The sequence below is a fragment of the Marmota monax genome, unplaced genomic scaffold (assembly GCF_021218885.2).
Source record: "Marmota monax isolate L192 unplaced genomic scaffold, Marmota_monax_Labrador192_F-V1.1 WCK01_AAM20220418_F8-fsc00014, whole genome shotgun sequence".
In the NCBI taxonomy this organism is placed as follows: domain Eukaryota; kingdom Metazoa; phylum Chordata; class Mammalia; order Rodentia; family Sciuridae; genus Marmota; species Marmota monax.
Window position 1 is genome coordinate 17,234,837 of NW_026695222.1, and position 23,681 is coordinate 17,258,517.

At 38.8% G+C, this 23,681-nt stretch overlaps 1 protein-coding gene and 1 long non-coding RNA gene across 7 annotated transcripts in view; one reads left to right on the forward strand and one right to left on the reverse strand.

The window, feature by feature from the left end:
* LOC124085808 (uncharacterized) overlaps nt 1–23,681 on the forward strand; it is a 40,596-nt gene that overhangs the window by 12,256 nt on the left and 4,659 nt on the right. Inside the window, exon 2 of one of the 2 annotated variants that reach the window (XR_006849581.2) lies at nt 2,912–2,987. The exons of the other annotated variant lie outside the window; for it this stretch is intronic. This is a non-coding gene — a long non-coding RNA (uncharacterized LOC124085808). The remainder of the gene's footprint in view (nt 1–2,911; nt 2,988–23,681) is intronic. 2 annotated transcript variants of the gene reach the window in all.
* Nucleotides 1–23,681, reverse strand: part of Ndrg3 (NDRG family member 3) — a 61,576-nt gene that overhangs the window by 7,231 nt on the left and 30,664 nt on the right. For all 5 annotated transcript variants that reach the window (XM_046433781.2, XM_046433782.2, XM_046433779.2 and 2 more), the window contains 10 exons: nt 17,255–17,360; nt 16,039–16,159; nt 13,889–13,951; nt 11,613–11,673; nt 10,134–10,220; nt 8,193–8,249; nt 6,562–6,665; nt 5,551–5,616; nt 5,390–5,441; nt 662–709 (listed from right to left, as the gene is read on the reverse strand). In XM_046433781.2, coding sequence (XP_046289737.1) covers nt 662–709; nt 5,390–5,441; nt 5,551–5,616; nt 6,562–6,665; nt 8,193–8,249; nt 10,134–10,220; nt 11,613–11,673; nt 13,889–13,951; nt 16,039–16,159; nt 17,255–17,360 — 765 coding nt within the window. The remainder of the gene's footprint in view (nt 1–661; nt 710–5,389; nt 5,442–5,550; nt 5,617–6,561; nt 6,666–8,192; nt 8,250–10,133; nt 10,221–11,612; nt 11,674–13,888; nt 13,952–16,038; nt 16,160–17,254; nt 17,361–23,681) is intronic.

Here is a 23,681-nt window from a genome sequence, read left to right on the forward strand (position 1 = left end):
CCTTAACTTGTGATCCTCCAGCCTCAGCTTCAGAGTAGCTGGGATTATAGGCATGCGCCATTGTGCCTGCTAAATATACTCTGATCTTAATGATAAAAAACATATAGCAAAGAGATACCAATATTTTACCAGAGGCAGTTCCCTGTGGGCAGCAGACTTATGAAAAATTAAAAAAAAAATTAGTACTGGGGATTGAACTCGGGTACTCTACCACTGAGCTATATATATCCAGTCCTTTTTATTTTGAGACAGAGTCTCATTAAGTCTGGGCTGGTCTTGAATTATTTGCAATCCTCCTACCTCAGATTCCTGAGTTGCTGGAATTACAGTATGCACCATTGTGCCCAGCTATTTTTTAATTTTCTGCAATGAGAATGTGTATGTGTGTATATATGTAAGTGTATACAAATATAATTTTTTGAACCCAGGGCCTCATATATGCTAAGCACACAATTTACTACTGAGCTACACTACACCCCCAGCCCCACAACTAGAATATATATTGAGGAAAAAAAAAAAAAAAAAAGAAGAGAGCATCAGAAACTAATAGAAAAAGAAGTTTTACCTCTTTTGGGGCAATGGTTCTAACAAACATACTAAAATTTGAAGCATGTATAATCTACTCACAAGTGGTTGGCAGTGAAGGAAGAAGATATATTACCTTTAGCAAAGTTGTATTTATAGGGTTGAGACGAGAATTGCATTCAACCTAAAAAAAAAGGCAGGGGGGGAGAAAACAATTTTATGAATGGCTTTAAAAAAGAAATAGCTTGGCATGAGAATGATCTTGCAAGACCAATCACTCAGTTTGGCGACTGGAAGATATATATGATAAATTTCATTTTTTAGATTTTGCAGTGCTGGTTATTGAACCCAGGACCTTGTATGTACTAGGCAAGAGCTCTACCACTGAAATAACATCCTTGGCCCATATGATGTATTTTATGTGATAAATTTTATATCTGAACAGATCTAAAACTCTGGCTAATTTCATTTTCTGAATCTGATACAAGTAGAAACAACTATATACTGAATCTAAAGATTTTTTTTATTGGCTACACAGCCTGAGGGCAGGGTATCTTACTTATTTGTGAACTGGCTCTCTCCTCCTGGGATCTCTTTGATGCCTTCCCAGCAAAACTGGCCATAATGACTGAGCCCTGTGCACCTCCCCTGGTTCTGCTTTTCACTCCTCTGTGGGGCCCTGGTATAGTGGGTCTGCCATTCCTTATAATCTGACTATGGTTCTCTAGTCCAAAGCTCAACTCCTCTGTGATCTTTCTCTTATAGCATTCATTACAATGTAGTATTAAAGCCTGGTATATTTACATGTTTGGCATCTTGTACCCTTATATCCATGAAGCCAAGAACCTCAAAAAAAATGTTTTGGGGAGGAGAGTGTCTCTGGGTTCAGTGATTCTTTTTTTGGTGGGGGAGGGGCGGTTTAGGATTGAACCCAGTGGCTTTGTGTGTGCTAAGCTCAAGCTCCATCATTTAGCTACACATCTCCAGCCCCACAGGTTCAGCAGTGTTTTTCTGGGGGTGTGGCATGTGGGGGTTTTGGGGATCCAACCCAGGGTCCAGCACACGCTAGGCAAGAGCTCTACCACTGATCTATATACCAGCCCTCAGAAGTGTTTTATGGCTAATTTGATCAACTGAATCTCTCCTTTACATGTCTGCAAAGAATACACACATAAAATCTGTGCTAAGAGTTTAGAATTCAGTGGGGTGAAAAAATATAGTACAAAGCAAAATGAAATCACTTTAAAAAATTTTATAACTTAGTTGAGTGGACAGTGAAAGACAATAAGAATTTCTACAGATAAATAAATAGCAGAAGTTGGTGTCTGAAGGCTTCCACAGTTCCAGAAAGCGTGAATGTACAGAGCCCAAGTGGGTCACAGAGGCAAGTGTGAAGGGAGGATGCCCACTGAAGCAAGGCTGGGAGCAGGCTGGAGCTCTGAAGAAAGCAAGAAGCCACAGGTTTCGAAGGTGACAGGATGTGAGTTGTTTCAAGAGAGTAGCTGTCTATATAACAGACTACAGAGGCAGTTAGCCAGTTAGGGAATTAAAATCACCTAGGCAAGAACCAGTAACTGGATTCAGCTGAACTTTTGATCTGGGGACTGCTGATGGGAAGGTATACAAAACTCTTCTAAAATCAGGGAATGATCTAAATGTCAGGACCACTGAGTCAGAGTTTGCACAAGTTTACTATGAATATGTATTAACTTAGAAGTTAATATTTAGAAACTGAATTCCTAACAGGCACAGTGCTAAGAATATAGTGGATATGCTATAAATATTTTCTGGAAAAATTAACAAGTCTGATTTTAATCTAATAAACCATGTTTTCCTTGGCTCACTAGTTGTAATTTCTATAATATTATAAGATGTCTTAGTATCTGGTAGGTCACTGATCATCTTTTTGTGTGCATGCTAGGGACCGAACCCATGGCCTCACTCAGGCAAGTGTGGTACTACGAGGCTACAACTCAGCCTCTAATTGTTGGTTGCTGACATGTTTACTCTTCCAACTCCCCAAATACAGAGATTCCACCTTATTGCCTCCATAGCATTGAGCAAATAGGAGGTGCTCAAAAATGATACTGAATGAATAAATGAGCTGGCAAATCCTGCCTAGGTTTTGCAGAGTTTCTCATTGCTTCTTCGTTGGAAATCCCACTACCTGTGGGCTAAAATGCTGTGGCAGGGGAGACAGGTTTAAGTGAATAGAAAAGTTATCTAAGCTGTGCTACAGCAGTGACTCCTGAAGTTCTTCTCTATAGACGCTGGGAAGTGGAAAATCAGAAAGAAGAGATCTTATTTATGTGGCTACTTTATAATCTTGAAAAATAATTGAAAATATTGCAGTTAAGTCCAACTTTTTTTTTTTTTTTTGAGACAGGTCTTGCTATGTTACCCAGCCTGACTTTGAACTCTCAATCCTTCTGTTTTGGCCTTCTGAGTAGTAGGAATTACAGGTATGCACTAATGCGTCTGGCTCCACACAACTTTCAAAAGACAAATAACTTCAGATCTAAGATTCATGGAAATACTCCCTCAATACTGATTCTGGGTATTTTCTTTTTCATGGCATGCATCATCATCACCTTTATAGACAGAAAAGCCTGACCTTTACAGAACTACTTTTTGATGAACTGGAATCATTATCATATGTCTGGGGAACTTTTTAGGGGAAAGGTTGGGAGTTGAGGGTTATTGCCTCTATGCACAAGCTATTTTATACCAGACACAGAACGTTTTACAGAGAAGTTGAGAGAAGGAAACATATTGTATTTTCATATCTATCTAACCCTACAAACACTACCCTACCCCCAAACCTTCTCTCCATGTCTATACTTTTTTCCTGTGGGGGATGGGAGGGGTGGTACTGGGTATTGAACACAGGGGCACTTAACCACTGAGCCACATCCCCAGCCCATTTTATTTTTTTATTTTGAGACAGGGTCTCACTGAGTTGCTTAGAGCCTCGCTAAGTTGCTAAGGCTGCCTGTGAACTTCCGATCTTCCTGCCTCAGCCTCCAGAGCCTATAGGATTACAAACATGCACCACCATGCCTGGCTCTTGTGCTACTAATTATCAGACTCCATTTCCAAAGAGCCTTACTCTTTAACACTTTGTCCTAGATACAGAAGAAGTGAAGAATGCCAAAGAAAATCAACTAATTTCACATAGGTACTTGGTTAAGTTAAACAAGGAAAAGATATAATGGTTATAAAAAACTGTCAACTTTATTTGTAAATAAACAAACGCAAATTAAACAGTGAGATGTCATTTTTAAAAAATATTTATTTTTTAGTGTTGTACACCATACCTTTATTTTGTTTATTTATTTTCATGTGGTGCTTAGGATGGAACCCAGGGCCTCGCACGTGCTAGGCGAATGCTCTACCACTGAGCCACAACCCCAGCCAAGAGATGCCATTTTTAACCGATCAAATCAACAACATATATATATATAAAAATCAGTGGTGGGCAGTGTAGTGAAACAGGCTGGTGGCAATAAATTGGAGCAATTCTTTTTTGGAAAGGAATCTGACAAAATATATTTAAAAACTTATAAATGTTTATAATTTTTTTAATATTTATTTTTTAGTTGTAGATGGACACAATATCTTTATTTTATTTTACTTATTTCTTATTTGGTGCTGAGGATCAAACCCAGGGCCTTGCACGTGCTAGGCGAGTACTCTACCACTGAGCCACAACCTCAGCCCAAATGTTTATAATTTTTGACACATTAATTCCACTTCTGAAAATCTATCCCAAGGAAATAACCAAAGATTCAAAGATTTTTTTTTTTTTTAAATATTTATTTATTTTTTTAGTTTTCAGTGGACACAACATCTTTGTTTGTATGTGGTGCTGAGGATCGAACCCGGGCCGCACGCATGCCAGGCGAGCATGCTACCGCTTGAGCCACATCCCCAGCCCAGATTCAAAGATTTTATAAGCAACATTTCAACTGCAACATTAACTGTGATGTAAAGTCAGAAATAATCAATAGGAGAATAAAGTTAAATAAATAATGTACTTTAACAAGACAGAATGTTATACAAACATACTGACTTTATAATATGGAAAAATGTTACCAACAGTGTTAAGTAGCCAGGCATGGTGGTACACTCCTCTAGTGCCAGCTACTCAGGAGGCTGAGTCAGGAGGAATCCAAGTTTGAGGCTAGTCTGGGCAACTTACCAAAACCCTGTCTCAAAATAAAATAAAAAGGGCTGTGGGGTAGCTCAGTGGTAGAGCACTTGCCTAGTAAGCACAAGGCCCTGGATTCAATCTGTAGTACCTCAAAAAAGAAAAAAAAAGTTGTCAAGTAGTTAGGTTCTAAATCTCATATATTGAATACAGTTCGGGTCTATGTTAAAGACAAAGATAACCATTTGTGTAATGGGATCATGATTTTCCCCATTCTATTTTAAAATTTTTAAATATTTTCTATAATAAGTATATATCACTATTATCAGTATACTATGTGCTCGACAGAAGGTAGAAAAAAAGCACACAGGCTCTTGGCAGCCTTCCAGCCTGTTGGATTTTTGGTGGTAATCTATTGCAGATGCAAAGCTGAGGTTGCCAGAAATCTGACAATAAATAAATGGTGTTTCATTGTACTATTTGCCACAAGGTGAAATGCACCACACAAAGCAATCGAGGGCAACAATGATCCCATCTGATGAAACCTAGTGAGTGATGAGGAATTACTTTTCCAAAATGTCTAACAAAGAGCAAACCCTGATATGTGCAACCAGAAAATAACATAAGCTAATCGTTATCAAATTTTTTTGGTATGCAATAAACATTTTATTACATTTGAATATCATCTTCCTCACAACATCAAGACACACTTACCACAGCCTCAACAGCAGGTGAATTGTCTCCTACCACCAATAAAGTAGAACACCTAGGTACAGAAGGAGAGAGCAAATAAGCACATACACTGCACTGAACACTGAATTAAACATAATAGGCAAAGATGCTAAGCAATTCAATGGGGAAACTGAGGGACTTACTTTAATGTTTTTAATCTGTTATCATTTTGGCCCAGTATGGGTCTTTCAATCTCTAGGTCTCTGCGTCTAGAAAAACAAAACAGGATCAGTGCATTTTTGAGGTAAAAATCATGACAACTCAGGTTATTTTGTAGTCATGAAAATCAAAGCATTATCAAGGACTGTGAAAACTCTTTCCTTCACACCTGAGCAGCAGTGGTATCCTGAGTGGCAGCACGAGGAACTTGGTGGGATGATAAACAGTGACCAAGTCGTAAGTGTTTAATTTTCCAATTAGTTTATAGGAATAAATTTCTTAAGAGAAGGGAATGACTTACACTTTTGTGTGTGGGGGGGATTCTTCTTGTAACACTTTAGCACAGGCCTTTATCTTTCTGATTTCAACTAAAAACAGGGATGTTTTAGATACCAGGTTTAAGACCTGGCTTTGCTCCCTACTGGTTGTGTAACTCTGGGAAAAGCTTTTTCCAGGTAGCTAGGAGTTAACACTCACTTTGGATAAGCTGTTCCCAAGATAAGAACTAGTGCTTTCCCCTCACCCTGCCTGTGACCGGGGGAGATGGGACAGTGGATTTTGAAATATACAAACAAGAGAACTGAGTAGCATCTATATGTTACTCCTAATTTACGACAAGACATCAGCCAAGACCAACTAAAAGGTCCAAGTCTTCTCTCCTTTTTCTTCCCTACATGTATTTTCCCGTGCTACTTCACAACATTTGTGTGCTTCTGTCTGTGTACTAACTTAGGTTCCATATACCTCAAAACATCTTGAAACTACAACTGGTATTTGAACATGTCCCAAATGTCTTCCAGTTTAACTCAATGTTCCTCAAAGCTTTTTTCACATCTACCTGAAAGCACTTCCTTTTCTACTGAAACAGCATGGAGTCGACCCCATCACAAAATTATGGGAGAAGTCATTTATTTTTCCTTCCCCTTCTCTTAAAAGTCCATTATCCCTTTAGACCTGTTCTATGATTAAGTGAAGGAATGGGACAACAACTGTACCCATTATAGGAACCCAGGAAGAGCTGTAGGTTTTCTTGGTTGATATCTTGGGCAATATGTAGTCTGTATGTTTGAATCAAGTCCAGGTTGGCCTGCAATTCTTCCTAGAACAAGTGAAAGAAGACACAAGTAACTTTCTGAGCTACAGAACAAGCCCATTTATTTGGTTTGCATTTTCAATAGCAAAAGCCAGCTCTCACTGTGCATAATGAGAATTGGGGTGAGGCCTGGGAACTACTAATACACTGCTAGGACGAATGGCTAAAATCTTTTCATTTGCCTCAGTGTAGTGTGGTGTCATATTCTCTGTCAGAAGGGGGCACCAAAGAACCTATTATGGATTCAAGTGCTAGCTGGGAAACTAGGTCACCTAATCATTCCGAACCCTAATTTCCTTATTTGTGTGTTTATGTTCTGTTGTTTCTCATAAAAAGAAAGCTGGGTACAGTGATGCATGCCAGTAATCCCAGCTACTCAACAGGCTGAGGCAATAAGATGCAAGTTCAAGGTTCATCCAGGGAACTCAGTGAGACCCTGTTTCAAAATTAATAAAAATGGCTGGGAGCCAGGCATAGTGGTGCACACCTATAATTCCAGAGACTCGGAGGCTGAGGCAGGAGGATGGCAAGTTCAGGACCAACCTCAGCAACTTCATGAGACCTGTCTCAAAATAAAAAATAAAAAAGACTGGGGATATGGCAACCCCTGGGTTCAATCCCTAGTACCAAAAAAGTGATGGTGATGTAGCTTGGCTTGCTTAGCCATGTGGGAAACTCTGAGTTTGAACCTGGTACTGCAAAATAAAATAAAACAAAACAAAACATTTATCTAAGTGCTTAGAAATATAAATAATTAGTGAAGGAATGGGACAACTGTACCCATTATAGGAACCCAGGAAGAGCTGTAGGTAAAATAAGAAAATGCTTATTTTCTCCCCATCTACCACTTTCTTTCAGATGCATTTAGAATTAGCTATACAGACTGCAATTTAGAGCACATCACCCCTGGTTTTATTGTTCTCTCTCCACTCCAGGCACCTCACAGCTCTATTTTGTTCTTGCTCATTTCGTTCATGACCCCTTCATGGGTCACCTCACTTTTCCCTTTGAAAAGTGGTCTGGGGTCTCCCACTAGCCAGTGACCTCTCTCCCCAACCCAACAATTATGCGCATGATGCTACTTCCTCTGTAGACTTCAGATTCTTCATCATTTCATGGGACTAAACAAAATAATTTCTAAGGTTCTTAGGTTCTTGCAGCAATAATAGTTCATGATTTCTTTCTTTTTGGAAACTTGTGTTTCTATGAAGCCTTTCCCAGACCCTCTCTGCTGGCTCTAAAGATGTTTGGTAAAGCACAGATGTTGTCAAACATTAACAGATGGCATGCTACTTATAGGGGACAGGTGGAGGGAGACACTGTTTTCTCTCATCTCTCCAAATGCTAAGAACCATATTGGTACTGAATTAATGCGTCCCCATAAGACTGGCCTTTGTAGGGCTACATGCATCTCAGACTACCCTGTGTTATCTGCAAGGATAACTTTTAAGGTATCTCTTCTTTCCTGACACATAATTAGGCTTCACATGCAAGCCAATGAACCCAGTTCTGACTGCATAGGCACTTACTTACCTGCCCAAAGTGATGAGCCAAAATAATATCCACAACATTGGTTGTCAAACCTGAGAGCTAAAAAGATTAAAAGCTCTGTTAAGGGAATAAGCACATGTAAAAATTTACCAAGCTGTCCACTTAGGGTTAGTGTATTTTACTGTACATATGTTCATATGTTATCCTCCCTCAATGACAATTCAGTGCATACATTTTAATAAGATGGTGGTTTCAAAGAAACACAAGAAAAAGAAATGAGATAAAAAAAAAAAAAAAAAACCCAGAAAAAGACCCCCCCCCAAAACAACAATAACAACAACAAAAAACAACCTAAGTTTCCCTTCCAGGGTAATAATAGAGCTTGCTTTGAAATGGGGCTGGGGCTGGGTTTGTTGGAGCTAATACCTATTGTTCCAGCTACTTGGGATGCTGAGACAGGTCGATCACTGAGCCAAGGAGTTAAGAGAACAGCCCAGGCAACATAGCCAGACCTCAACTCAAAAGAAAAAGAAATGCAAGAAGGCTGGAAGAAACACTAGCTAGTCCTTCTCTGAAAACTTGAGATCTGGAACTCATGGGTATTTGCTACTTCATTCCTGCCTGAAGTTCTGCATTTACATTGGATTGGTAAAGGACAAGAATCAACTTACAACTACTCCCAAACTATCCAAGAGACAAAAGCGAATTTTTTTCTTCCCTCCAGTTTAGCTATCTTTATTTCAGGGAGTGGGAGGAAATGGGCTAAATTTACAAAATGTTCCTGCATTTTTGAACATTTTCTCCCAATTCTCTCCATTTCAAAATGATGCACCTCATGGTCTAACAAACACAGCAATCTGTGTAAACCTTTAGACTGTTAGTCTATTTTCAGAGAAACTTCCAACTCAAATTATGTTGCTGATTCCCCTTTCAGCCTTTTTCTTGTTTTTTTTTTTTTTTTTTGGTGAAATTTCTACTATAGTCTTAGATCATCAGTAAACTGATTTGGGGATAGGTGGTAAGGGAGACAGACTAGACAGGTGAACAGGATCACATAGTCCCAGAAAGATTAATAAGTAAGTTCTGAAATCTTCATGTGGGTAATCAGCAATCCACAGATTATAAATTAAAGATAATCAGAATTAGTAACCAATCTTTCTAACTCGTAAGTATTCATAAAAGTTAATAAATCTGCAGAGTTTTATGGGAATTTTAACAGGTTGACATTGAGAATGTTCAGGTAAGTGCTGATATACCTATATACTTGATAGGAACTAGAACAAATTTTTACATAAATCAGGCTGTGAGAAAGAATTTCTCAGCATCATTAATATATTTCATCCAAATCTAGGAAATGCATTGCTTCTCCAGAACTAAAATGTAGGAAGGGATGGTCTGCTGGGAGGTAGAATATTTTTAAATAATTATAAAAGTAATATAGCTTATTATAGAAAATTAGGAAAATAGAGAATATGAAAGAAAATTTATAATATTAACAGCCAAAGATATAAGCACTAGTAACATATTTTCCCTCTTATGCATATATGCATTTAACAAAATTGGAATATTATATGGTTTTATGCCCATTTTTTCATTTAACATGAGAAATTTTCTTAAAAAGCTGAATAACAACATTATTATTATTGTTATTATTATTATTATTATAGGGATTGTACCTAGGGGTGCTTTACCACTGAGCTACATTCCCAATCCTTTTTATTTTTTGAGTTTATTTTTTAGTTTGAGTTATATTCTGGGGATGTGGCTCAGTGGTTAACCACCACTGGTACCAAAAAAAAAGGACAAGGAAATGCTCTAGGGAGCTGGTAATCATCTGTATACATTGATTGGTGGCGATTACATATGTAAACTTTAACAAAGTATATACTTTAAATTTCTTGTCTTTAATTGTGTATCTAGCTCAATGAAAAAAAAATTAAGCTGTTTTTAGAAGGTTCCAAGAGATGAGCAGATGGCACTTACTTTGGAAGCTGCCCAGTCAATCCAGCCTTTAGCACATGGGTCAACGTTAATGAGCACAAGGCCTTCTACTAACTCAGGATGATTGAGCTGAAGGGTGACACAAACACAAGAGTATGAAACTTCCACTTTTAAAACATCTGAGACAAAGTTAGCTAATACATTTTTTCTTTTTCTACAGTGGTGGGAACTGAATCCAGGGTTTTGTACAAGATAGGCAAGCGCTCTGCCACTAAGCTATAAATCCAGCTATAGCTGATTTAAATCATGCTATAATGCCTTGTATTTGAAAGTATCACTACATAGAGGTACTCAGGAAAATACATGGAAAGTAGCTCTTGAAATCTGACTTAGCATCTGGAAACCAGTTTCTAAAAATGCTACTGAATGATCTTTGCCACAATTTATAAGGAACACAGGTGTTCTGTTTTTACAGCAGAGGACAGCACAATGTAGTTATTCAACTCATGGTAGGTTTTCCTTGCTGGGCAAATGCCCTTGAAACCACTTGGTACAGGCTTGGATGGGTTGTTTCATACTCATCTAAAATGTGATGAGTTGTTTCCAATAGGGGCTTCTGAAGTTCTTTATGAAATCCCCAGAATAGGTCATGCCATCCCCAAAGACTCCAATGACCAGGAGCCATTTCAGAAAAGTTCCTTAAAAAGGAATACTTCCCTACAAACTCAAAACTCCCCAGCTTACTTTTTCCTTCTGAGTAGGCTCATTGTAGAGTCTGACGAACAAAGAAATTATAAAAAGCAGAAAACAAAATCTTGTATTATTTGCCATACATCAACGCCTGTTAATATTTTGGTAATTTCCTTCCAGTCCTTTCCTCAACTTATGATAAATTTTATGAAACTTTTTTTTTTTGGGGGTGTGTGTGTGTGTGTGTGTGTGGTGGTGGTGGTGGTGTGGTGTTAGGGATTAGAACCCAGGGCCTTGTGCATGCAAAGCAAGCACTCTACCAACTGAGCTATATCCCCAGTCCATGTAACTTGTATTTTAACTTTTCTGTTACATTATAGCATATGAAAATCACAGGGTTGGGGATGCTGCTCAGTGGCAGAGCACTTGCCTAGCATGTGTGAGGCACTGTGTTTCACTCCTAGCACCACATAAAAACAAAACAAAACAAAATAAAGGCATTCTGTCCATCTACAACTACAAAAAAATAAAAAGAAAAAAAGAAAATCACATGTCATTATAAGCTCTTCTTAAACTTGATTTTAATGGCTATAAAAATTTTATCATAAGCTGCTTCTAGGACTTTTTACAGATGAGATACTGCTCTCATTTAGGTTTTTTGATGTTCTACAAGTACAAAGCAAGGCTTTATTCAAAACTGGACTTGGAGATATCATTTACAGAAAAACTAACACAAGACCCAGAACACTGCCTGGTCATTTAACACAGCAGTAATAGCTGTGATCCAGGCATTGTCTCAAGGGCATTGAGACTAATCCTCCATGTACTTACTGCAAATCTGCTGAGGATGTAGGCTCCAGCTCCAACTCCAATCCCAATGATGCTTTTCAGACTGTGAATGGAACAGACGGACAAATGACAAATGGACAGTCAACTTCATTAGCAGGTAGCATTGTGTATGGAAAGAATAATTCTGGATTCATATTTGGGTTCTGATACTGACTATCTGTGAGAATTTGGGCAAAAATTTTCAACTTTTTGAGCCTTAGTTTCCTTTTTAACTTGCGATCCTCTTGCCACAGCTTCCCAAATTGCTGGGATCACAGGTGTGCACCACTGCATCAGGCTCGAGGCTTTTTTTTTTTTAGTTTAATAATTATACACAGTTGTTGGATTCCTCCCAACAAACTCATTCATGCATGGAAACTGACTTTAATTCATCATCCCCCACCTTTCCCTCCTCTTTTCCCTGGTCTCCTCCCTCCCCTCTCCCATTCTCCTTTCTCTGCTCTACTAGACTTCCTTTTGCTCATCTATTAATTTATATTTGATTGGTTCCTTAGGTCATCCTTTCTTTTTTTAAAATATTTATTTTTTAGTTGTAGGTGGACACAATATCTTTATTTTACATTTATGTGGTGCTGAGGATCGAACCCAGTGCCTCATGCATGGTAGGAGAGCAGTCTACCACTGAGCCACAACCCCAGCTGCCCCCCACCCCTTTTTAAATATTTGTCAATGGACCTTTTATTTTTATTTATTTATATGTGAGAATCGAACCCACTACCTCACACATGCTAGGCAAGCACTCTAACACTGAGCCACAACCCTAGTCCCCCGATCCCTACCTTTCCTTTATTTTAATCTAGTTCTGCAAATGAGAGAAAACATTCTAACTTTGAGTGTCTGAGTTTGGTTTATTTTATTTAGCATGATATTCTCCATTTCTATCCATTTATCAGCAAATGCTATAATTTTATTCTTTTTTCTGACTGAGTAAAACTCCACTGTATATATCAACACAATTTCTTAATCCGTTCATTTGTTGTCGGGCAGCTGGCTACTGTGAATTGTACTGCTATAAACATTGAGGTGGTTGTATTGCTGTAGCATGCTGGTTTTAGATCTTCTGGGAAAACAAAAAGTGGGATACGTGGTTCCATCCCTAGTTTTCTGAGGAATCTCCATACTGCTTTCCAGAGTGGTTGTACTAGTCTGCAGTCCCATCAACAATGTACAAAGTGCACCTTTTCTCCACAACCTTGCCGGCATTTATTGTCATTCATATTTCAAGGAAGTTTTTAATGGTTAAGTGAGATATGACTGAACCTTGCACGATATCCTCACTGTCCTATCACCTCAATATCTAACCCATCAGCAAATCCTATGAAGTGTATCCCAAGAATATTTCCATTTATTACTGTCCATTTCAGTCTATCCTCCAACAGCAATTAGTACCAAGCTATCATTCTCTCTTGGCAGAACTACTGTTATAGTCCAAACTATTACAGCAAGAGTAATTGTTTGAAACATTTTTTAAACAGCTTTAATGATGTATATACAATTCACATATCAGGGTGATTACTTTAAAACAGTAAATTGTATATCACTCCTCTGATTAAAATCCTTCAGTTTCTTTGCTTTACACTTAAGAATAAAATTACAAATCCTTACCTGATCTGTTAGACCTATGTAATCTGGCCTTTATCTATTTCTGGAATTTCACTGTATCTTTCTTCCACTTGCTCTTATAATTCTTCTTCTTGTCTGGAATCCTCTTGCTCTGGCACACCATCTAGATAGCTCCTTTTTACTTCTTGGGTTTCAGCTTACATGACTTTTCTTAGATAGGCATTCCCTAACTGGCCTTGTTTATGAGGATCCTACCCTTCTCTTTATCACAATACCTCCACTAGTTTCTATTTGCTGCTGTTTAGGTGCTAGGGATTAAACCCAGGCAGGACCTTGGGACAGGGTAAGCAAGTGCTCTACCACTGAGCTATAAAAGCTCTATTCATTCCATTTTTATGACACTTTATTAGAATTATCTATTTACATGTTAACTACCCCCCCCCCCCACAACTAATCTCCATGAAGATAGGGGGTATTCTGTTTGCTCATCATTGTATTAGCTGAAATAGAAACAAAGTAGAAAGTAAAGACATACAAAAAGAATGTGAAGGGGCTAGGTGTATTGCTCAATGTAGAGCACTTGTCTAACATGCATGAGGGCCTGGGTTCCATCCTTGGCACCACAAAATGAATGAATAAATGGATGAATGAATAGAAAAATAAATAAATAGTTAAAGGCTGTATGATGAACCTACCTTAAGTGGGTAAGAACAGGAAGCAGCATTTCAGCCAGCTCATCCATTGTGGGATACTGGTACCTGAAATCCAGAAGGATAACTCCTGAATTAGAAAGCACCCACACAGTTCCCAGTTACTAGAAAAGCAAACATAATGCAGTAGTCTTAGAGAAACACATTTCAAAGGAGGTGAGGTGCCTGGAAATGACTGCAGCATATTGTATAATTCTCTATGACTGCATGCTAAGAAAAAAATAAAAGAATCCACATGTTAACAGGGCATGGTGGCACACACTTGTAATCCTAGTGACTTGAGAAGCTTATGCAGGAGGATCACAAGTTTGAGGCCAGTATCAGCTACTTATGAGGTCCTATCTCAAAACAAAAATGGGGATATAACTCAGTGTTAGAGTGCCCCAAGTTTCAATCCCTAGTACCAAAAAAAGAATCCACATGTTTCTGGCACTAGAGGAAGCCACATGTAAACAACTGGCAATATAGCCGGGTGTGGTAGCTCATGCCTGTAATCCCAGCAGCTTGGGAAACTGAGACAGGAGGACCACAAGTTCAAAGCCAGCCTCAGCAAAAGTGAGGTGCTAAGCAACTCAGTGATACTCTGTCTCTAAATAAATACAAAGTAGGGCTGGGGGTGTGGCTCTGTGGCCAAGTGCCCCTGAGTGCAATCCCCGATACCAAAGGGAAAAAAACAAAAACAAAAAACCTGGCAATATGGTCTTCTCTTATGATATTATTTTCAAATTCCTAATAATCATTCAATGGGATCTAAGCTCAGTTAACTTCCAGCAGTAAGAGTCAATTCAGGAAGTAGCTCTGAATTTAAGTAGTCATAAAGTGCTGCTTATATTCAGGTCATTAAATGCAAAGGTAAACAAAACTTTTCTGGGTCTAGGCATACAGTTATAAATCTTGGGCTCCTTAGTTATGAGTGTTTGTTTCACTTAGGCATAGAATAACATTAATTGCTTTTCATGATATGAACCATCTGGTCTTAAAATGGTCAGGCAAGTCCAGGAACAGACCCAGAGCAGGTCTCCAAGAAAATTAAGGAGCAAGATACAGAGATGAAAGAGATCTTAAGATAATTTCCAATATGAGATGGGATCTGCTCTTCTGCCTCTGCTTGAATACTCTAAGGGATGATATGTTCTAAAACCATTTGTGCACAAAACAAAAAAAGAGGACTGGATCCAAACCACTGGGTGTCAACAAGATCACTAGCTGGTTTGCATTTGAGATACAAAAGTACTTGGAAACAGTCAATACAGATTCTGGAGCCAGATGGACTGGGTTCAAGTCCTAGCCATGCTAACTCATTTGTTATGCAACCTTAGCCAAGTTACTAATTTTTCTGGGCCCCAGTTTCCTCACCTGTAAAATGGGAATAAAAGTAAAACTATTCCAGAGGGTTGGGAGGATCAAGTGAGTTAATAAACATAAATTATCCAAAGCAGCGTATGGAACACTGGGTTCTACACAAGTGCTAGCGATCAGCTGTTTGCAATGTCTACTTCATGGCAGTCAATGGCCAAAGGCAGTGCTGGAGATGCAGAGAGGGGAAGAATAAGCACTTCACAGTGTGTACTCCCACTCCCTTTCCCAAGGTCCTCCAACTGGGCACGCTGTCAGGGAACACTGTGACCCCACCATACAAAGCAGGCACCTCCATCTGTCAAGGCAGCTCTAAGAGTAACTGGCTACATGGATATCCAATTTCTACCACTAGACAAGGAGCTAAGACTGGGCAAGTGCTCCCAGGGAAGCTCAGAGGGATCTGAGGTTGTACCTGGATAGTTGGGAGTTTCAGAGACAGACACAAAAATGACAAATTTAAAACAGATGAGGAAGGGGACAGATAAACAGTGATAAGTGAGTTTTTCAGACTCTTATGCCTTATGATTATAGGTAAGCAGGTTCCTGCCATGGAGAATTATTCCTGAACATGAGAAAACATGCAGTTTCCCTCAAGAGACTATAAATACAGTTCTTTTAGATCAATGTGAAAAAAACATGAAGACAGAGGGTTAGGAGTATAACCTTAGGCTGTCATAAAATCAATGGGAAAGAAGCATACATTCTGCTCCCACTAGAACTCAGTCATTTGCTTTTCTGAGTGTATGTCTTGCAAAAGGTCTTGCCTATGGCCTTACCCTGTTGGAAAAGAGGGTGCACCTTCCTGCTGGCCTGGGGCATCCACATGACAGACAGCAAAGTGCTGGGTGATCTCTTGCATATCTTCAAAGTTAAAGAACGTGTTGAAACAAGATTTATCTACGAGATAAAAATCCCTGTGAATCACATACTCTTCATTTCTCTCCAATTTTTCTCTCCTCAGTCAATGCTGTATCAGTGTTCTTTTTCATTTTCTTTTAATCACATTCCACTAAAGTGAGGTGTCTGAACAAACCATCTAATTCAAGCTGCCCTAAAGGGTGAACAGGAGACATCTCGATGATTTGAGAACAAGTAATTCTGAAGCCCACACAATATCTACAAAAAGGAGATGTGGAGAGATGCTGGTTTCATGGTGTTGCACCCAATAATCTCATATACACAGTGCTGTTGTTTTTCATGCACCTTATTCCCCTATCTGATAAAGAGACACTGACTATACCCCAAGAGCCTAGCTAAAGTGAGTATCTTGAGCTGCTTACATTTACCATATGGGAGGAGTTAGCTTCTTGCCAAAACTGCTAGGGTGCTAGGGGATGAGTGTTCTGCTGCTTCGATTTCTACCCTCTTAGTATAACAGCTTAAATTATTTCTCATGCTGGTGGCTACAAAAGCCCTACCAGTGGAAGAAGAATGGAAAAAAAACACATTTATATAGATTGTACCTGTGACTAGAGCTGAATCTTATATTACTGGTTGACTATTCCTTATCTAAAATGCTTGGGACCAGAAGTGTTTCAGATTTTAGAATATTTTCACATAAATGTAATAATCTTGGGAGTAGGACCCAAATATAAACATGAAATTCATTTGTCACTAATAACAAGCTGTAGAAAGAACACATTTATCAATTTGCTGAAATGCCTACAACCAAGTTAAGTTCAGTCTAGATTTTCTAACCTGAAACATGAAAAACATCAAAGTACAGACTTAAAAAATAAATGTTCTTCTTTCATTGCACTCTCTTCAATCCTTAAGCAGCTAGGACACAAAAGCATATATAATTCCAGTATTCTCCAAAACACATCCCTCTGCACACTTCACAGGAACCTGAACCTCCCATTGATGAATATAACAATACAGAGGGAAGGTTAAGACAGAGGGGAAAAAAAATCTCTGCTCTATTAGAATATTTTTGTTTATACAATGGTTAAGTATTATGATGAAGAGGAAAGGTATAAAATAAATACATACGGTTCAGCCCAATGTCATGATAGGTCAGGATGACTGGTCTGTTTCCCTTTGGTAAACCTCTTATAGTGACATGGACCATACCATGAGTTGTTTCTATGTCATGTTCCTGTAACAAAAGAACATAAATATAAGGTCTCAGGAAAGGTAAAATGAACTTTCCAGTTTGCACACATTTCACAATACCTGCTTCCCTGCCATTTCCTATTAGCTGGGGCAGGACACATTAATGAACTATAAGCATTCCAGAAAGATACTGTATTATACATGGTATTTGTATTTTCTAATCCTCCAAACAGATAAGCAAACAAATAAGTAGAATACATTTACATTTGCAATTGGTTATGGGAAAGAGATCAGCAAGTTGGAGAAGGAGCCAAGTAAGACTTGGTGGAAGAAAAGTTAAGGAAACACTGATATGAAGAAACTGGTGGATTAAAAAGTCAGAGGCTTCAAAGCTTCTGAACACATGTTCAGCTATGGGTAACTTCAGTAGAGACCTATGGGTGTATCTACCTAGAATCTCTGTCCTTTCTTGGGTGCTGTCCTTCTGTGTCCTCTGCATGTTGAAGGAAGGTTCTTAGATGCCAAGTTTGTAGAACACAACCTTTGGCCATAATTTCTCCTCCCATAGAAATTTGTAATTAGGATTAAGAAATTTCATCGTCAGCTTGGTTCTTTTCTTGAAAAGATAAGTAAATGTGGGAGCTTTTAGGAGGCATTTCCACCATGCTAAATCCTGGTTCTTGCTTCTGTATGTGCTCTGCAATATTGAGGCATCCCTGGATTGCCTCTGGTTGGATGTTTCCTAGATCCCACAGGATCCTAATCAAGGCAATGAGTAAAGTTTAAGATGTAGCCAGAGCAGAGCTCCAGAACTGAAATAAGCTGGAAAGGGAAGTAATCAGTGCTGCTGGGAAAGGGCACAGCACTAAGAATAATGGGATAGAGTAGAGCATGGTTGCTCACACCTGTAATCCCGACGACTGACTCATAAGGCTGAGGCAGGGGAATCACAGGTTTGAAGCCAGCCTCAGCAACTTATTGGGATTCTGTCTCAAAATAAAAAGGGCTAGGGATATAGGGCAGTGGTGGAGCAACCCTGGGTTCAATCTCCCATGCTGCTGGGATGGGGGGAGGGGAAGAATGATGGGCTGGAAAAGAAAAAGACTATTGAAAAGTTAAGTCATATTTATTCTAGTCTTCTCCAACTTTTATTTCTCAAAAAAAAAAATAAATAAAATAATAATGCCATGCCTAACCCAGTGAACTTCCACTGATAAAGTCTGCATCTATCTCAGAAAGTTTTATATTAGATAAGATTAACTCTGTCAATAAGAATACCAACAAACGCAAATGGCTTCCAGCTTAATTTCCTATCTAATAATGAACCTCATCAGAGCTTTGGCTTCTTCTCTGATGTGGGAAATGGAAGACAATTTCAGGCTAAGTGGATATCAGGATATCTCAAATCACTGGCCTCAAGCTCAAATAGAAAATAACTCTATCAAATCAAGCCATGTGTGACTTAATATGTCTGTTACTCTGTTACTGATCCCTCCTATTCAAGGCTTGAGTAAGGGAAAAAAATGAAGGACAGAATCATGTACAGTGAACTGGCTAAGCAATAAAGCCTAGGGTTTGGATAGGAGGAATATAAAGACACAAATCCTTGTTTACTGTATGAGTGTCTCTCTTATAGTAATGCTAGAGCTATTGAGGGAACCGCTCCAGGTTTATTCATTACTTATTTACTAAACTCCTACTATATGAAAGAACCTGGACTGAGCTCTGAGAATAAAACAGCAAACCAAAGATGTGCGATTCCCGCTTCTACAGAGATTAGGAGGCAGGCAATGAATACACAAATCACCAATCCATAATAATGTCTTGTGATAAGTGCTATGAAAAAAATTTAGACAATTAAGAAAGACATTAAACTTCACTAAGCAGCCAGGAAAGTACAAATTAAATTCAATGAGATGTTGTCAAATACACATACATTCTACACAGAATGTAGAAAAATAACAACTCACATATACATATACATATTGGTAGGTATATACATATTGGTAGGTATGTACACTGGAACAATTACCCTGGAGAACATATCTGGTAATTTCTAATGAAGTTAAGAAGTGCCTACCCTACAGCAATTTTACCTTCAGGTATAAACTAAAGAAATTCTCAAACATGGTCACATACAAAAAGTCATATACAGAGATGTACTTTGCAATCTTGCTTATGTAAAAAAAAATTTGAAAAACAGGTGGGCATGGTGGTACATGCCTATAACCCCATACACTCTTTCTGGGAGGGGGAGGAGGAGGATTGCAATTTTGAGGTCAAGTTGTGCAATTTAGCAAGATCTTGGCTCAGAATAAAAAAATATAAAGGGGGGCTAGGTTTGTGCCTCAGCAATAGAACGCTCCCCTAGCACATGCAAGGCACTGGGTTCGATCCTCAGCACCACATAAAAATAAATAAAAAATTTTAAAAATAAACAAAGGACTGAGGATGTAGCTGAGTAGTAGAGTGTCCCTGGATTCAATCCTCAGTGACACGGTTGGTGGAGAAGAAAACAGCCCACATATCCATCAACAGGGAAATTGATAAATGAATTATGATATATTTACATAATGAAGTATAAATAAAAATGAATGAACTAATAGTATAAGCATTAACACACAGAAAATCTTTTTTTTTTTTTTATATTTTTATTTTTACATTTACGTGGTGCTGAGAATCGAACCCAGTACCTCATGCATGCTAGGCGAGCACTCTACCACTGAGCCACAACCCCAGCCCCAGAAAATCTTGAAAACACATGCCAAGTAAGAGCAAGAGGCAGAGGATGTATATGTATTATATACCAGTTATGCAGGTATTCTGAAAAGCAGAACTATAGATTATATATGTTCACAGACATATAAAGTATAAAATCTTGGAGAAAGAATGGACACTAACTTTAGGACTTCATTTCTTTCTGGAAGGTGATGAATTCTGAAAGTGAACTCAAGACAACTTCTCCGTTTTGTTTCTGAAGGTTTATGCCCAAACCTTCAGTAGAGTCCTGCTTGACTATTTCAGGTTGGCCTCAGCTGTGCTACTAACAATTGAGAGAAACACTAATTTATATTTTGGTTTTAAGCAGAGGACCTCCCCAAGGCAAGGGAATTGGTGACAGTGTGTCTCTGTGTGTGGAGTGAAAGGTGAGGTGCCAAAGAAGGCCAGGAAAAGGATGAGGAAAAAGGAGATAAAACAGGTGGGATAAAAGTGAACACTTAAAAAAAAATAGATGAGGGAATAGGGCAAGGTAACTACTTTTCATCATTCATAATTTGGATGAAATTCAGAGTTAAAACTAGCTCCTTAGAAAATCAACCTTCTAGGGAGATCTCAGTCCCTACCTCCACATAATATGGCTTCAAATTATTAAACAACCCAAGTATCAAAGAGCCAAGAAGCTGGGTGTGGTGGCGCACGCTTGTAATCCCAGCGGCTCCTGAGGCTGAGACAGGAGGTTCATGAGTTCAAAGTCAGCCTCAGCAAAAGTGAGGCACTAAGCAACTCCCTCTCTATATATAAAATACAATATAGGGCTGGGGATGTGGCTCAGTGGTAGAGTGTTCGAGTTTAATCCCTGGTGCCCCTGCCGCTGCACCCCCCCACCAAAAAAAAAAAAAAAAAAGAGCCAAGAGTCCTAAGATCTGCTGTTGCTCTTTCTGGAGCAGTCCTTCATTGCTTCATTGCCAAAGTCTCATAATGTTCCTCTTCATTTTCAAAAGTATGGAAATTAAATGTTCTGAGAAGAATAAAGAATGAAGATAAAGGAGGCACTCACCTCCCCGGGGATTTTTACACTCGTCCTTCTCAAACCTGTTCGTGAACAGCCTGTACAAGATGCCATCTAGAGATGAGGTGCAGAGACCTGGGCTATGAGGCTGATTCAATGGTCGGGCCACTGCAGGGAGTGAGTTGTCGCCACCTTTCTGCTTTAGTCAACTATCATCTGTCTTACGGGCTTTTTCTAGTTACATCATCTCCTGCCCCAGGATTCTAGAGTGCGACCCCACAATGAGCCTGTACTCAAAGGGCGTAGCCCAAGGTAGCACCTCGCAGGCTCTAGTTACCTTCTCCAAGGCTGTGTGCTTTGTGAATATGATCCCTTTATTCTCCAGGCTAATAAACAACCTGAAATCATATGGGCCCATGACATACATCTCTCTCCTCACTGAAAGATGTAGTCTTTTTTTTCCAGTTGTAGATGGACATAATACCTTTATTTTTTTATTTATTTTATGTGGTGCTGAGGATCAAACCCAGAGCCTCACATGTGGTAGGCAAGCACTCCATCCTTGAGCCACAATCCCTGCCCAGAAAAATGTAATCTTAATCAGTATCCTAAGAATTTAGGAGTTTAGAATTTGGGTGGATATTGCCATTATTTGAGAATATCTAACTTTTCACTTTTTTCTTGAGTTCTCTTCCTTCAGCTAAATGTACTGTTATCAGCATGATACATTTTGACCCGTCATATACCTCAACACTTGGTTAAATGATGATCACTTCATGTCTGTTACAACTTCTTTTCCTGAGCCAGTCTGAAATAATTCAGATAAACTTGTAAGATTTTATCAGTATAAAGTTTTATTCTGTTTCCAATAAGTAGGATCTACAGTTTGAGTCTTAGGTATAGTTTTCATTATTATATGTTTTTTTTTTTTTTTGGTGTTAGAGATCAAACCCTGGACCTCAATGAATTACAACACTTGCCTGATATATCAATATGAAGGACTTTTTTGACACAATACCCCCACTCCTTTACTCCTGTGTGCAGGTATAAAGTTCATCTGCACAATCTCTTTTAATCTCATGGTAAAATAATCTGCCAATTAACTCAGCCTTCTGCCTATCAGTAGAACACATTTTCCTTTTTCAAGTTTTATAATTCATTCTCCCTGACTCTAGCCTCAACTTTTCTGCCCCTGACTTCTTATACCTTTCAGCCTAGTTCAATCAACACTTTTAGACATCTACTTTTACTTTACAACCACCTACAACTCTCAGGCTTCTCATATATCACACTCTTCATTTGAAAACCTCTTTTGTAATATGTCAATCTAAAATCTGCCTTTTTCTCCATTAAAACCAACTCCTGGTTGGGTATGCGGCTTAGTGATAGAGTATGCCTGGCATATGTAAAACCCTGTTTGATCCCCAGCACCACAAAAACAAAAAGGATAAAACCAAAATAACTCCAAGTCCAGCACAGCAGTGCACTCCTGTAATGCTAACTACTTGGGTGCCCAAGGCAAGAGAACTGAAAATTTGAGGCCAGCCTCAGCAACTTATTGAGAATCCTGTTCCTCCTGTCTCAGCTACCCAAGCTGCTAGGAATACAAGTATGTGCCACCTATCACACCCAGCCCTCAGGTGCCTTTAAAAGGGATGCCAAGAGACCCTTTGCACTCTTGCCCCTCCCATACTCTCCTTGGGAGTTTTTACTTTCTGAATCTTAACCTCCTCTTTAATCAATTTCTGCTTGCTTATCTTGGTGTTTGCAGTGTTCATTCTTCAACTCCTTGGAACATGGACCCAAACCTGATTCCTACTGGTAACATCTATAGGTAGCAGGGTTATAAGCAACTTTTATTTTCATGCTTTTCTGAATTTTTTAAATTTGTGTTTGATTGTTCTCAAGGTTTTTTTGTTTTGTTTTTTAAGCAATATATCATATTCACAGAGAAGCTACAGCGTCAAGGACATACTTAAATGGACAGTGAACAGCCTGTTGATTCACTGTGTTATTCGGCAATAGGCTCTTCTTTCTCATCAATTCTAAGTATGTCACTTTGAGCCATTCTCCTTCCCTCACTACTCATGTCCATATTATAACTAATTTTTTTTTATCAGAGGAGCTATATAACAACAATACCACTAGGACAATCAAAAAACCAAGAAAAAGGCACACTTTTAATTAAATTATTATTGAAAAAAATTAATGTAGTTGATTAGTAAAGAAAAAAACAGAGGGAGAGACTGGGGATGTAGCTCAGACATAGGTGCTTGCCTAGAATGCACAAGGCCTTGGATTCAATCCTCAGTACCAAACACACACACAGATACACTCACACAAAAACCAGAGGGAAAAAAGGCAGTTTAAATTCAAGTTGTGAGCTTAGTGGTTAACTTCCTATGATAATTTCCTGGGGCCATCATCAAAGATTCCTTAAAAATTTTCCTTAGGCAAGACAAAGACACCAAGTAAGCCCTGGTTAGGATGGCTTCAGTTCACCCAATGACACAGCTGTGCTAGTGGACAACACCAATACCAGGGAAATGTTTTTCCGTTTGGTGATAATGGTGGTTTTATATTTGTTCTGCTTTGTCTCCAAGAATGCCCAAGGATGTCTAGGAAACTCCAGGC